The sequence below is a fragment of the Chaetodon auriga genome, chromosome 16 (assembly GCF_051107435.1).
Source record: "Chaetodon auriga isolate fChaAug3 chromosome 16, fChaAug3.hap1, whole genome shotgun sequence".
Taxonomy (NCBI): domain Eukaryota; kingdom Metazoa; phylum Chordata; class Actinopteri; order Chaetodontiformes; family Chaetodontidae; genus Chaetodon; species Chaetodon auriga.
Genome location: NC_135089.1, coordinates 13,626,223 through 13,641,720, shown reverse-complemented (window position 1 = coordinate 13,641,720; position 15,498 = coordinate 13,626,223). Strand labels below are relative to the sequence as shown.

At 39.1% G+C, this 15,498-nt stretch overlaps 1 gene segment (V, D, J or C); it reads left to right on the top strand.

The window, feature by feature from the left end:
- The first annotated feature begins 9,760 nt into the window (after window positions 1-9,760).
- LOC143333481 (immunoglobulin alpha-2 heavy chain-like) overlaps window positions 9,761-15,498 on the top strand; it is a 44,691-nt gene continuing 38,953 nt past the window's right edge. The window contains 2 exon segments of the C gene segment in view: window positions 9,761-9,809; window positions 9,897-10,196. Coding sequence covers window positions 9,761-9,809; window positions 9,897-10,196 — 349 coding nt within the window.

Below are 15,498 nucleotides of genomic sequence, written 5' to 3'. Positions count from 1 at the left end.
TGTATCTGCAGATGGACAGTCTGAAGACTGAAGATTCTGCTGTTTATTATTGTGTTCGACAGCCACAGTGACTGGAGTTGGTTGAACAGCTGTACAAAAACCTACAGTACTCAATTTTCAGGCTGGTGGAGCCTATATACAATATATTTTTGAAGCATTTATGTTTTGTGTTACACTGCTTTGTCTTCATTTTACACTACATTTCTTTTTAATTCGTTAATGAATCTTTGTCAATGCATTATATAATAAAACTGTTTCTCAGAAATATTATTGCTAAACATGAAACACATTAACACAGAAAATATCACTCTTGATAAAATGGACAAATACAGCACAACAATATCCTGAAATTACTACAAATGAGAAAAATTTCTACAATTTAAGACTCAATAATGTCTGTAAATGATGTGGAATCTAAAGTGAGTCATAATACCAGAGTAAAAACTAATGTTGCAGTTTCTTGTATAAAACCACTAGAGGGCAGTCAGTGTCAAGTTTCTCTCTCCTCTGTTGCTGAAAGGAGACACTCAGATCTGCTGTTCTCATTGATCTGAAGTGACTGACACTTGAACCCTGGACTGAACTGAAGCTTAATACTCCTGCTGCTCATGTACACTGGATATTGTGATAGTTGAACCTTTTCTACCCTGAACTAAAGTCATGTGTTAACTTGATTCAGCACATTTTGAACAGTCAAGTTTGACTATAAGGTGTTTACCATCAGCAGTGAGTGCAGCTGCATCTGTCAGCGTCAGTTCATCTGAGCAGACAGGAAGTAGATCTCAAGATGAACATGAGGAAGCCTGAAGGAGCTGCTGTGTATGTGAACAAACACATTAAAGTCAATGAAATTCTACAGATATTGTCTGTTGAGATTAATACAGTCTATTAATTCTATTAAAATAGTAATTCAGGAATCATTTTCAAGTTTTATCCGCAGAGAAAAATCAAGAAATGATGTGGGGACAAAACTGACAGTTTGATGCAATAAAACAGGCACCAGAGTTATTTATATCTGAATATGAAGGAAATGCAGCTACAACTCTCTGTGGACAGGAATAAAGCTTTGTCTCCATGTGTTACAGTGTTTCAGGTTTTGTCAGATGTGTATTAAAAAACAAAAAAGACAGAGAGAAAATCAACTGTTGAAGTGAATGAACAACATTTGTTAAGGTGTTATCATTGTTTGTTTATATTAAAGTGGAATTTAATGCTGACATATTGTCAAAATGCTCATATGATGCTTAATAATGAAGAACCACCTAATAGGTGGTTCTTCATTATTAAGCATCATAGCATCATAGCATCATTGAGTCACGGTTCGCCACAAACATATTGTGTCAATAGTATTGACACAATATGTTTGTCAACCTGTTGAACAAATTATACTGAAACATGTCAGAGGGACTCTTGGAGGAATGACTGATGTACAGTAAACATTCATTCTGCAGTTTCATCAAACAGTAACTGAGATCCAAGTCAAATCCAGTTCCACACTGTGAGGAGGAGTCAGTGCAAAACTCACATGTCTTCCACCTCTACTTATCTGACTGCAGAGAGGAGGACAGAGAACAGTGGACAATCTCACAGATTGACCTGTACAGCCTCTGGACTTTCAATTAGTGGCTACTGGATGAGCTGGGTCAGACAGGCTCCTGGAAAAGGACTGGAGTGGATCTCTACTGTCAGTGGTGGTGGCAGCACTTACTACTCTGAGTCAGTGAAAGGCCGGTTTACCATCTCCAGAGACAACAGCAGACAGCAGGTGTATCTGCAGATGAACAGTCTGAAGACTGAAGATTCTGCTGTTTATTATTGTGCTCGAGACTCACAGTGAGTGCAGTTGGTTGAGCAGCTGTACAAAAACCTACAGCACTCATCTTTCAGGCTGGTGGAGCCCAAGCATGAAGCACTTGAATATGTATCTTATTTCACATTAAATTTAATCTAATTTAATTTCATTTTATTTATTTGCAATCAAGATTTTTCAGTACAAATATCTTCTTTTAAGAAATCTATTTAGAGACCAGTTTTTCATAAAAGAGCTAAAGACAACAATCTTTTTTTCGACAAATTAAGTCTGAACGTATGAATGTTAGATGTATGAACATCAAATCCTGCAATCATGAAAAAGCTCTGCAGTTTTTGGACAACAACTCTGTCTTTTCTCGTCCTCAGTGGGCTGATAGACCTGCACTGTCTCCCATGATTAAAGTCAAGTCACTGAAAAAGATTCAACACAGAGACATTTGAGAACCACTGATGTATGACTGACTTTAAAGTGACATTTCAGGAGAAGTGTGACTTTCTCAAGATGTCGGGAGAATATTGACATTTTGATACAAAACAGTTAATAAAGTTATTTGTACCTTGATATAAAGAAAGAGCAGCCACATCTGTCCATGGGTTGGAATTATCTTGTTCTGTTATTTGTTCCAGTGTTCCAGTTTAACAACATTTCATTTTTATTTGGAAATAATAATTGATTGAAAAACATAAAATCTATAAACCACACCATTATTTATAGTATTCTAAATTATATATTTGATGAAGAAGCCTGAAGATTTGGTCTGTTGTTTCAAACATCTGCAAACACTGAAACCATTAAAAGTCTTCAAAGTTTTCAGACTGTTTACATGATCCTGGCTGCTGTCACTGTATTTCTGTCTGCAGCAAATACAGGAAGGAAGTACAGGATGTGAGCAAATAACTGAGTAAATAAATGTTCATGTTTTCATCATGTTATAATATTGAAGTGTTGTCAATAATCACATTTAGGCATTAATAGTTTACAGTAAAAGCAAAGTTAACAGTTGAGTGTGTGATGAAATTCAAATATCAGATGTAAAGCAGAGGTGATTTCCAGGCATGTTTTCACTCTGCAGATATAACAACAGTCAACAGACTCTTCTATTGGCTCCAGTCACACCAACATTGATGCTTCACATGTTTGATTCTATGCAAACTCAGTCAGCTTCCTTGTTACTCAGCTATAAAAACTTGACATCAGGCTGTCAGTGGAGTTGACAGCACGTCACTTTCAACATCAAGCATGTTTTCTGTAGCTCTGCTGCTGCTGTTGGCAGCTGGATGTGAGTCTCTCTGGATTGTCAAAGTCAGCAGTTCTTCTTTTGCAGTATAACTTGATCATTTGTTCCAAAACATTTTCTTTTTTCAACAGGTGTGAAGTGTGAAGAGTTGACACAGCCAGCCTCTGTGACTGTGCAGCCAGGTCAACGTCTGACCATCACCTGTCAGGTCTCTTATTCTCTTAGCAGCGACTACACAGCTTGGATCAGACAGCCTGCAAGAAAAGGACTGGAGTGGATTGGAATGGCAGCTGTTGGATACACCACATACTACAAAGATTCACTGAAGAACAACTTCAGGATCACCTCAGATTCTTCAAGTAAGACAGTGACTCTAAATGGACAGAATGTGCAGCCTGAAGACACTGCAGTGTACTACTGTGCCCGAGAGACACAGTGAGAGAGAGTGATAGGAGAGTCGTACAAAAACTACTTCCTCTATTTACCACCACTGAGAACATTACAATACTGAGTGTGATTCACTGTCAGTCATGAAAATTCTGAGTGTCTGAACATTGACTTCTTGTTTTATCTGATTTGACTGAATGATCAATTCCATTTAAAACAGAAAATCTGTTTATTTTTATTATTTCTTTTCACGATGTTGTGGTCTCGATTTTGTGCACTGTTCTGTCTCTCGCCCTGCCTGTATTTGTCCTCCTCCCTCTGTTTTCTCCCTTCTCCTCTCACTCTCCTTCTCTGCAGCGCTGGAGTGTGGAGGGAGGCGGGGTCGATCTCCTGGCCACGTTGGAGACACACCTGAGCGGCATCAGCTCATCAGCCGCTGGCTACTTCAGCCAGCTCTTCCACCTGCTCAGTGCCGGAAGATTTCCTTGGTCTGCTCACATGTGTCTCGCCACGCTGTCTGCCTTTCCCCCTTCCTCGCTTCCAGCTCCAGTGCCTCTCGAGTTCTTTAGTTATTATTTCATTGAGTCGTTTTTTTCCCTGTTAAGGTGACTTTTTGTTCCTAGTGAAACTCTGGTTTTTCCCATCATTGGAGATTTTGTGTTTTTCAATAGTTATTCCCTTAGGCTGCAGTATTGCATTTTCAGTTAAGTCTTTTTATAGCCAACTTTGTCTTTTTCCCACATTGTGGAGATTTTCGTTGCTCTTTTGTTTGGACTTTGAGTTTTGATGATAAACTTCATTACTCAATCTCTGCATCCTGGGTCCTGGCCGTGCTTTTGCCGCACAAACCGTAACACGACCAAATATTAATTTTTGTTGTTTCTACTTGGAAACACTGTTCAGATTATGTTAAAAGACAATGATGCTGATTATGTTCCCTGTATTAATATGGTGAAAATATGTCCACATGTCTTCCATCCATGGAGATAATGCATGTGATACAAACACTTACAATACAACACTGGACTTACTGTATGCAGACACTAAGGATGCTTACAGCTCTTCACCCCTCCCCCCACTGGGCCGTTCTGATCACAACCTGGTTCATCTGCTCCCTGCTTTGTGAATAAACAACCATCAACCATCAGGTATGTGAGCAGATTTCAGTATGACACTGAGGGACTGTTTTGACACCACTGACTGGGAGGTGCTGTGCAGTCCACATGGGTCGGACATTGACTCTTTGAAAACCTGCATGGCAGATTACATCAATTTCTGTGCCCACCAGGAAGGTACGGTGTTTCCCAAACAACAAACCCTGGGTGTCCCCCGAACTGAAAGCTGAATGAGAAGGGATGAATGAAAAGGGTCTTTAGATCAGAGGGCAAAAAGGAGAGGCAAAGGCAGCCACAGGAGAAAGCTGGAGGAGTGCCTTCAAGGGATCAATGCCAGAGAGGTTTAGAGAGGCCTGAAAACCATCTCAGGCCACAGCAGTGACAGCAGGAGGGGCCCAGAATCTAGAGACCGGGAATGGGCAAATGAGCTGAATCTGCTTTTCAACAGATTTGATTCTATTTTTCAACATTTGAAACAAAAAGCTTCAGGTACACAACCAAGTCTGAAAATGAACTGGGGACTGGGCTTTGATTTGGACCAGCAGTTGTGTTAATGTCAGATAAGACTCAGACAGTCCTACACTGCCCTCTAGAGGTCTGACAGACAAACTGCCATTTTCCAGTTTCAGCTTGGGAAAAGTCTTGACCTTGTTCTTTATTTTCTGAAGTCTGTTCAGTCTGAACTCTGTGGATTCTTTCTGATGGGAGGGGGGCGGTCTAGTCCTCTCTAGACTGAATCTGTGTCCATTGGGAAATTGGGAGGCTCTGGTATACTTGTTTACACCAACGGGCAGAGTGTCCACACATGGCAAAATTCATTCATTCATTCATTCATTTTCTATACCCACGCATCCCATTTCGGGGTTGCGGGGGGCTGGAGCCTATCCCAGCTAGCAATGGGCAAGGTACACCCTGAACCGGTCGCCAGCCGATCGCAGGGCTACATACACAGACACACAGACATACAACTCACACACTCACACTCACACCTATGGACAATTTAGAGTCACCAATTAACCTAATGAGCATGTTTTTGGTCTGTGGGAGGAAGCCGGAGTGCCCGGAGAAAACCCACGCATGCACGGGAAGAACATGCAAACTTCACACAGAAAGGCCCTGCCCGACCCGGGGTTCGAACCAGCGACCTCATGGCAAAATTATTTCAAAAATTTTGCCTTTTAAGTGAAGAAGGGGAGACCTTTGATTCCACGATTTTCATCCTTAGTTTTATCTCATTTTTGTTATTACTATCAAGTGGGCTTTATTGACAGACATGAACTGCAATGAAAGGCTGCCTATGACATCGAATATCTGAGATGACTCACACACGGTTCACTCTTTGATGAAGTATAACACTGTCAGGCTCATTAGATTATTGTCAAAGAGCAATTCAGTTATACAATCTTGATCAAATAGTTCAAACTGAAAATGAAGAGGGGCTGAAGGGAACTAACTCGGTGAATTTAGAATTTAATTTATCATCAATGTAGTCCGTCTTTTTTTGTACATTTTTAGAAAAAAGTTATGACACGTTACATAAGAAGACACTATTTATGATTAAATTCTTCATAGACAAAGAGGAGTGAAAAGATTATAATGAATGATGATATATCACTTTTCATTGCTTAATATGTCTGTTTGTGTCTTGACTGTAACAGTGAACTGGTGTAGAAATCATTAGTGGTCTGACGGCTCCTCCTCTGGTGGCTTCATGTTACAAGTGTTCAGGCACTGAGGGGTTTTTGTTCAGCTCTGCTGATGGTTTGTGTTATTGTGGATCTCTGGCACAGTAATACACAGCAGTGTCTTCAGGCTGCACACTCTGTCTCTTCAGATTCACTGGAGGAGTCAATACTGAACTTGCTCTTCAGTGAATTTTTGTAGAATCAGTCTTCAGTATATTTTAATATATTTTTGAATTTCATCTCACACTCAACTGTAACACTTTGAAAATGTTCCTGCGTTTACAGAAAAGAAACACCTGTTAGATTTGTTTTTACTATAAATTATTAATGCCTAAATGTGATTATTGACAATTCAATATTTATTATTATTAAAAATCATTGGAGAATAACAAACAATAAGGATCATTATTACTATTCTTAAAGTGAAAATTAGAGAGATACTTGACACTGACTGCCCTCTAGTGGTTTTATACCAGAAACTGCAACATTAGTTTTCACTCTCATATTATGACTCAATTTAGATTCCACATCATTTACAGACATTATTGAATCTTCATTTGGATATTTTTTTTTTTAGTATTTGCAGTAGTTTAATTGTTTATGGTTGTGCCATCTTTGTCCATTTTATCAAGAAGTGATCTTTATTGTATTTTTTATGTGTTTAATATTCAGGATTTTTTTTTTCTCAAGAACAGTTTTCAGGCATTTCAGGAAAAAGTATGTGTAATCTAAAAATAGAATAAAAAATTATATATAAAATAAATATAAAATAAAGTATAGGAGCACAATTATAAAATAATTACTTCACTATTGGGTCTATCAGCATAGTCAAGATGAGTACTGTAGGTTTTTGTACAGCTGCTCAACCAACTTCAGTCATTGTGGCTGCTGTCGAGAACAATAATAAACAGCAGAATCTTCAGTCTTCAGACTGTTCATCTGCAGATACACCTGCTGTCTGCTGTTGTCTCTGGAGATGGTAAACCGGCCTTTCACTGACCCAGAGTAGTATTTGTTGCTACCACCACCATCACTGATAGTAGCAACCCACTCCAGTCCTTTTCCAGGAGCCTGTCTGATCCAGTTCATATAGTAGTTGCTGAATGTGAATCAAGAGCCCGTACAGGTCAATCTGTGAGATTCTCCAGACCTTTTAACCACTGGTTCAGATTCTGTCAGAGTCTGACCATCAACACCTGTCAAGAGGAATAAAAACATCAAGTCAAATAAGCTGATGACACAAATAAAAGCTATATTAGATTAAGATCAGTGTAGATCTTCACCTGCCCAGCAGAGAGTTAAAAGCAGCAGTCCTGTCCTATAGTCCATCATGTTAAACTGTGTGTCCACTGTTCTCTGTCCTCCTCTCTGCAGTCAGATAAGTAGAGGTGGAAGACATGTGAGTTTTGCATTGACTCCTCCTCACAGTGTGGAACTGGACTCATTTTGACTGGAGGCAAATGAATTTGTTTCATGCATGTGAATTTAAAATTTGGCCTGAATTGAAATAGTTTTCATGAATTGACTTTTGTGCTCTGAATATTAGTTATTTGGAGTTTGAAAATCAGTTTTCTGCGTAAAGTTTTTTGAAGAGAAAAATCTCAAACACTACAAGATACAAGTATTGTAAAAAAAAAAAAAAAAAATGTATTTTGCAGCCTTAATTAAATTCTGAAGTGTCAGAGTTAAAGCAGCTTAAAATTCCGTGAAAAAAGTTTCAGCTTTGACAAAAAATAGCTGGTTCTCTGAGTGAAGAGACCATCTCTCCTATCTGGAGGCCGCTCGGAGACAAGTTACGATCAAACTATCATTGATTGCACGCCTACACAGGTGTTTTATAAATTCGGGTGTGGGTGTGACCGGGCGACCGGTGTGTCTTAAAGCCTATCCACGGTCCTCAGCAGACATGGGGATTATATCATCGTACATATGGAATATGTAATGGGGTGGAGAGATGATCTCCTCACTCAGAGAACCAAGGTTACTATGTAACCTGAACGATATCAAGGTGTTGATTTGCTAAATGTCCCTGTTTTAATGGTTTGAAAACAAGCTAAACACAATGTAAACATGGCTCATAGAAAGCTACATTCTTGGTGGTTGCTCCTTTTGTTTTCATGGCTGCACATCGTCATTGTTATTGCAATGCTGATTTTAATGAATATGTTTTCCATTGTCCATGATTCATGTTCATATTCACTTTAAGAATAGTAATAATGATCCTAATCATTGTAATTAATTCTATGCAAACTCAGTCAGCTTCCTTGTTACTCAGCTATAAAAACTTGACATCAGGCTGTCAGTGGAGTTGACAGCACGTCACTTTCAACATCAAGCATGTTTTCTGTAGCTCTGCTGCTGCTGTTGGCTGCTGGATGTGAGTCTCTCTGGATTTGACAAAGTCAGCAGTTCTTCTTTTGCAGTATAACTTGATCATTTGCTCAAGTTGAAGTGTGAACAGTTGACACAGCCAGCCTCTGTGACTGTGCAGCCAGGTCAACGTCTGACCATCACCTGTCAGGTCTCTTATTCTCTTAGCGACGACTTCACAGCTCGGATCAGACAGCCTGCAGGGAAAGGACTGGAGTGTATAAGTTGTGACACAGACATCAAAGATTCACTCAAGAGAAAGTTCAGTGTCAGCTCAGACTCCTCCAGTAAGACAGTGACTCTAAATGGACAGAATGTGCAGCCTGAAGACACTGCTGTGTATTACTGTGCCAGGAGACACAGTGAGAGGCAACAACAGGAGAGTCATACAAAAACTACTGAGGACATTACAGTACTGAAAGTCTTATTTTATCTATTTTGACTAAATATTAAGTGGAATTTATTGTCTGCATTAGTGAAATATGTTGTTGTCTTCATCAGTACATGTATGAAGATCAGGCGTGTGATTTTATTTTGCTAATAAGCACAAAAAATCAAAGCTTCCCCATGATGTACATATACATATAGATTTTTAAGAAAACAATTTTCCTATACACAACCAAATCCATACCAAAATACAAAATTCACAGATTTTATACTGACTTTACAGAGAAAATACCTTTTCCAGTACTATGGACTACTATTACTATAGTACCACTATTACTCATATGCATGACCAACTGCATCATCATCATCATCATCATCATCGTTTTCTTCTCCTCTGCTAACTCCTTGATGGTCCTCTGCAGACTTGTGCCCATCATCCCAGCAGCACAGGGAAGCCAGATCGCTGACTTGCCCAAAAAGCTCCTGCACTCAACTTCTACCAGGTGAATAGACAGTCCAGCCACCTCTCTGCACTCCTGCATTTGTGTACTTGAGCTGCTTGAACTCGTGCGCAGTCAGCTCAATGATGAGGACCTTCTTGGCAAGTGTGGACCACATCACAGTGACTGGTCTTCGGGTTGTCTGCATGATCTCGGCTAGTAAGACCTCCCTGTGAGGAGGAGTCAATGCAAAACTCACATGTCTTCCACTTCTACTTATCTGACTGCAGAGAGGAGGACGGAGAACAGTGGACACACAGTTTAACATGATGGACTATAGGACAGGACTGCTGCTTTTAACTCTCTGCTGGGCAGGTGAAGATCTACACTGATCTGAATCTAATATAGCTTTTATTTGTGTCATCAGCTTATTTCACTTGATGTTTTTATTCCTCTTGACAGGTGTTGATGGTCAGACTCTGACAGAATCTGAAGCAGTGGTTAAAAGGCCTGGAGAATCTCACAGATTGACCTGTACAGCCTCTGGATTCACATTCAGCAGCTACGCTATGAGCTGGGCCAGACAGGCTCCTGGCAAACGACTGGAGTCGATCGCTACTATCGGCACTTATAGTACTCCTATCTATTACTCCCAGTCAGTCCAGGGTAGATTCACCATCTCCAGAGATGACTCCAGCAGTAAAGTCTACCTACAGATGAACAGTCTGAAGACTGAGGACACTGCAGTGTATTACTGTGCCCGAGGAGACACAGTGAGAGAGAGTGATAGGAGACTCCTACAAAAACTACTTCCTCTATTTACCACCACTGAGAACATTACAATACTGAGTGTGATTCACTGTCAGTCATGAAAATTCTGAGTAGTGTCTGAATATTGACTTCTTGTTTGATCTGATTTGACTGAACTTTCAAATCAATTTAAAATAGAAAAATGTGTTTTTTTTCTTATTTCCTTCCAAAACAAAATATTCATTCATTTGCTGTTTTTCCTTGGAAAAATTGTTTACAGTTGATGTAAAAAGATAATGCAATTATACAAAGATGCTGATTAAGTTCTCTGTATTAATGTGGTGAAAGTGTGTCCACATGTCTTCATAAGTACATGCATGGAGACAGTAAATGTGATTCAAACTCTTCCATCTTGGTAACATTTAAAATGAAAAGCATCCTTGTGATTTGCAGACTGTATCAAACACAAAAAGAGAAAAAGGCACTTTCCAGTAACATTTAGACATTTAACAAATCAACACCTTGATATCATCAGATATCAGCACACAGAGATAAAATTGTTCTTTGTCTCGACACTCAAACAACGTACATGATCAACTGCCAGCACACTTTAATGAAGCAAGCCAGATAAGGATGATAAAATAGTTTTTTCACCGTGAATGTAACGGGCTAGTGGAGGACCCAGTTGCAGTACCGGCCGATTTACAAGGAATACGGCGAAACGGACAACCGGAGCAACAGTGTGCCGTACTGAGCAGAGAGCCGGCTCGGAGATAGTGTGAGGAGAGCGGATCGAACGCGGAAATCACGGACAGATTTCGGCGTGGTTGAAACCACTCCCGGAGGAGGAATATCCTCTTTGAAACCACCGAAGCAGTAAGATCTGCACACCCGCAGACACAGGGCTGGGACAGAAGGAGTAGTCGGGAACAGGCGAGGTCGGATACCGGAGATCAGTCTGGACAAGGACGCTGGAGAGTCTGGCATGACGCAAAGACAATCTGGCAAATGGGAAGAATGACAGTGTGGCTTAAATACCCTCCTGATGACTCTAATTGGCTAGGTGTGCAGAAGGCAGGTATGGGGTGTGGCTGAAGAGCTGCAGCACAGGTAAGTGCTATCCTGGACTGTGACACATGAAATAGTTTATTATGACTTGTGATTTATTCATCCATGTACATCATTTTTGTTTTGACATTTGCATGAAGGGACTCCATGTTATTCTGGACATTTTGTTGTGACTTTAAGTCACTTTGTAACATTTGAACACTTTAATTTTCTCTCAGATGTTTTTGTCCAATGCAACTTACAAATAGTTGAATAGTGAAACTGTTTATGAATAAAAGTTATCAATATTATTGCAATTATTTTTGAAAATTGTATTATTAGTTTTCGGATGTTGAAACAAAAACTAATTTCAGGTTATGTATTAGGTTTGGTTTGAGAGGGGCAGGCAACATATCATGTCAGCAGCAGCTATTTGTTGTCAAAGCTGCGACTTTTTTCACAGAATTTCAAGCTGATTTAACTCTGACACTCATAATTTAATTATGGCTGCAAAATACTTTTTACAGTGCTCTTATCTTGCACTGTTTGAGATTTTGCTTGTGAAAAAAGAGTATGCAGAATAATATCAGACCCAAAACTGATTTTCATCCTCCTAATAACTAATAATCAGAGCACAAAAGTCAATTCCTGAAAATGATTTCAATTCAGGACAAATTTGAAATTCAGATGCATGAAACAAATTCATTTCCCTCCAGTAAAAATGAGTCCAGATCCTCCCTGTGAGGAGGAGTCAATGCAAAACTCACATGTCTTCCACCTCTACTTATCTGACTGCAGAGAGGAGGACAGAGAACAGTGGACACACAGTTTAACATGATGGACTATAGGACAGGACTGCTGCTTTTAACTCTCTGCTGGGCAGGTGAAGATCTACACTGATCTGAATCTAATATAGCTTTTATTTGTGTCTTCAGCTTATTTCACTTGATGTTTTTATTCCTCTTGACAGGTGTTGATGGTGAGTCTCTGACAGAATCTGAACCAGCGGATAAAAGGCCTGGAGAATCTCACAGATTGACCTGTACAGCCTCTGGATTTCCAATTAGTGGCTTCTGGATGAACTGGATCAGACAGGCTCCTGGAAAAGGACCGGAGTGGATTGCTGCTATGTATGACAGTGGCAACATCCACTACTCTGAGTCAGTGAAAGGCCGGTTTACCATCTCCAAAGACAACAGCAGACGGCAGCTGTATCTGCAGATGGACAGTCTGAAGACTGAAGATTCTGCTGTTTATTATTGTGTTCGACAGCCACAGTGACTGGAGTTGGTTGAGCAGCTGTACAAAAACCTACAGTACTCAATTTTCAGGCTGGTGGAGCCTATATACAATATATTTTTGAAGTATTTATGTTTTGTGTTATACTGCTTTGTCTTCATTTTACACTACATTTCTTTTTAATTCGTTAATGAATCTTTGTCAATGCATTATATAATAAAACTGTTTCTCAGAAATATTATTGCTAAACATGAAACACATTAACACAGAAAATATCACTCTTGATAAAATGGACAAATACAGCACAACAATATCCTGAAATTACTACAAATGAGAAAAATTTCTACAATTTAAGACTCAATAATGTCTGTAAATGATGTGGAATCTAAAGTGAGACATAATACCAGAGTAAAAACTAATGTTGCAGTTTCTTGTATAAAACCACTAGAGGGCAGTCAGTGTCAAGTTTCTCTCTCCTCTGTTGCTGAAAGGAGACACTCAGATCTGCTGTTCTCATTGATCTGAAGTGACTGACACTTGAACCCTGGACTGAACTGAAGCTTAATACTCCTGCTGCTCATGTACACTGGATATTGTGATAGTTGAACCTTTTCTACCCTGAACTAAAGTCATGTGTTAACTTGATTCAGCACATTTTGAACAGTCAAGTTTGACTATAAGGTGTTTACCATCAGCAGTGAGTGCAGCTGCATCTGTCAGTGTCAGTTCATCTGAGCAGACAGGAAGTAGATCTCAAGATGAACATGAGGAAGCCTGAAGGAGCTGCTGTGTATGTGAACAAACACATTAAAGTCAATGAAATTCTACAGATATTGTCTGTTGAGATTAATACAGTCTATTAATTCTATTAAAATAGTAATTCAGGAATCATTTTCAAGTTTTATCCGCAGAGAAAAATCAAGAAATGATGTGGGGACAAAACTGACAGTTTGATGCAATAAAACAGGCACCAGAGTTATTTATATCTGAATATGAAGGAAATGCAGCTACAACTCTCTGTGGACAGGAATAAAGCTTTGTCTCCATGTGTTACAGTGTTTCAGGTTTTGTCAGATGTGTATTAAAAAACAAAAAAGACAGAGAGAAAATCAACTGTTGAAGTGAATGAACAACATTTGTTAAGGTGTTATCATTGTTTGTTTATATTAAAGTGGAATTTAATGCTGACATATTGTCAAAATGCTCATATGATGCTTAATAATGAAGAACCACCTAATAGGTGGTTCTTCATTATTAAGCATCATAGCATCATAGCATCATTGAGTCACGGTTCGCCACAAACATATTGTGTCAATAGTATTGACACAATATGTTTGTCAACCTGTTGAACAAATTATACTGAAACATGTCAGAGGGACTCTTGGAGGAATGACTGATGTACAGTAAACATTCATTCTGCAGTTTCATCAAACAGTAACTGAGATCCAAGTCAAATCCAGTTCCACACTGTGAGGAGGAGTCAGTGCAAAACTCACATGTCTTCCACCTCTACTTATCTGACTGCAGAGAGGAGGACAGAGAACAGTGGACAATCTCACAGATTGACCTGTACAGCCTCTGGACTTTCAATTAGTGGCTACTGGATGAGCTGGGTCAGACAGGCTCCTGGAAAAGGACTGGAGTGGATCTCTACTGTCAGTGGTGGTGGCAGCACTTACTACTCTGAGTCAGTGAAAGGCCGGTTTACCATCTCCAGAGACAACAGCAGACAGCAGGTGTATCTGCAGATGAACAGTCTGAAGACTGAAGATTCTGCTGTTTATTATTGTGCTCGAGACTCACAGTGACTGGAGTTGGTTGAGCAGCTGTACAAAAACCTACAGTACTCATCTTTCAGGCTGGTGGAGCCCAAGCATGAAGCACTTGAATATGTATCTTATTTCACATTAAATTTAATCTAATTTAATTTCATTTTATTTATTTGCAATCAAGATTTTTCAGTACAAATATCTTCTTTTAAGAAATCTATTTAGAGACCAGTTTTTCATAAAAGAGCTAAAGACAACAATCTTTTTTTCGACAAATTAAGTCTGAACGTATGAATGTTAGATGTATGAACATCAAATCCTGCAATCATGAAAAAGCTCTGCAGTTTTTGGACAACAACTCTGTCTTTTCTCGTCCTCAGTGGGCTGATAGACCTGCACTGTCTCCCATGATTAAAGTCAAGTCACTGAAAAAGATTCAACACAGAGACATTTGAGAACCACTGATGTATGACTGACTTTAAAGTGACATTTCAGGAGAAGTGTGACTTTCTCAAGATGTCGGGAGAATATTGACATTTTGATACAAAACAGTTAATAAAGTTATTTGTACCTTGATATAAAGAAAGAGCAGCCACATCTGTCCATGGGCTGGAATTATCTTGTTCTGTTATTTGTTCCAGTGTTCCAGTTTAACAACATTTCATTTTTATTTGGAAATAATAATTGATTGAAAAACATAAAATCTATAAACCACACCATTATTTATAGTATTCTAAATTATATATTTGATGAAGAAGCCTGAAGATTTGGTCTGTTGTTTCAAACATCTGCAAACACTGAAACCATTAAAAGTCTTCAAAGTTTTCAGACTGTTTACATGATCCTGGCTGCTGTCACTGTATTTCTGTCTGCAGCAAATACAGGAAGGAAGTACAGGATGTGAGCAAATAACTGAGTAAATAAATGTTCATGTTTTCATCATGTTATAATATTGAAGTGTTGTCAATAATCACATTTAGGCATTAATAGTTTACAGTAAAAGCAAAGTTAACAGTTGAGTGTGTGATGAAATTCAAATATCAGATGTAAAGCAGAGGTGATTTCCAGGCATGTTTTCACTCTGCAGATATAACAACAGTCAACAGACTCTTCTATTGGCTCCAGTCACACCAACATTGATGCTTCACATGTTTGATTCTATGCAAACTCAGTCAGCTTCCTTGTTACTCAGCTATAAAAACTTGACATCAGGCTGTCAGTGGAGTTGACAGCACGTCACTTTCAACATCAAGCATGTT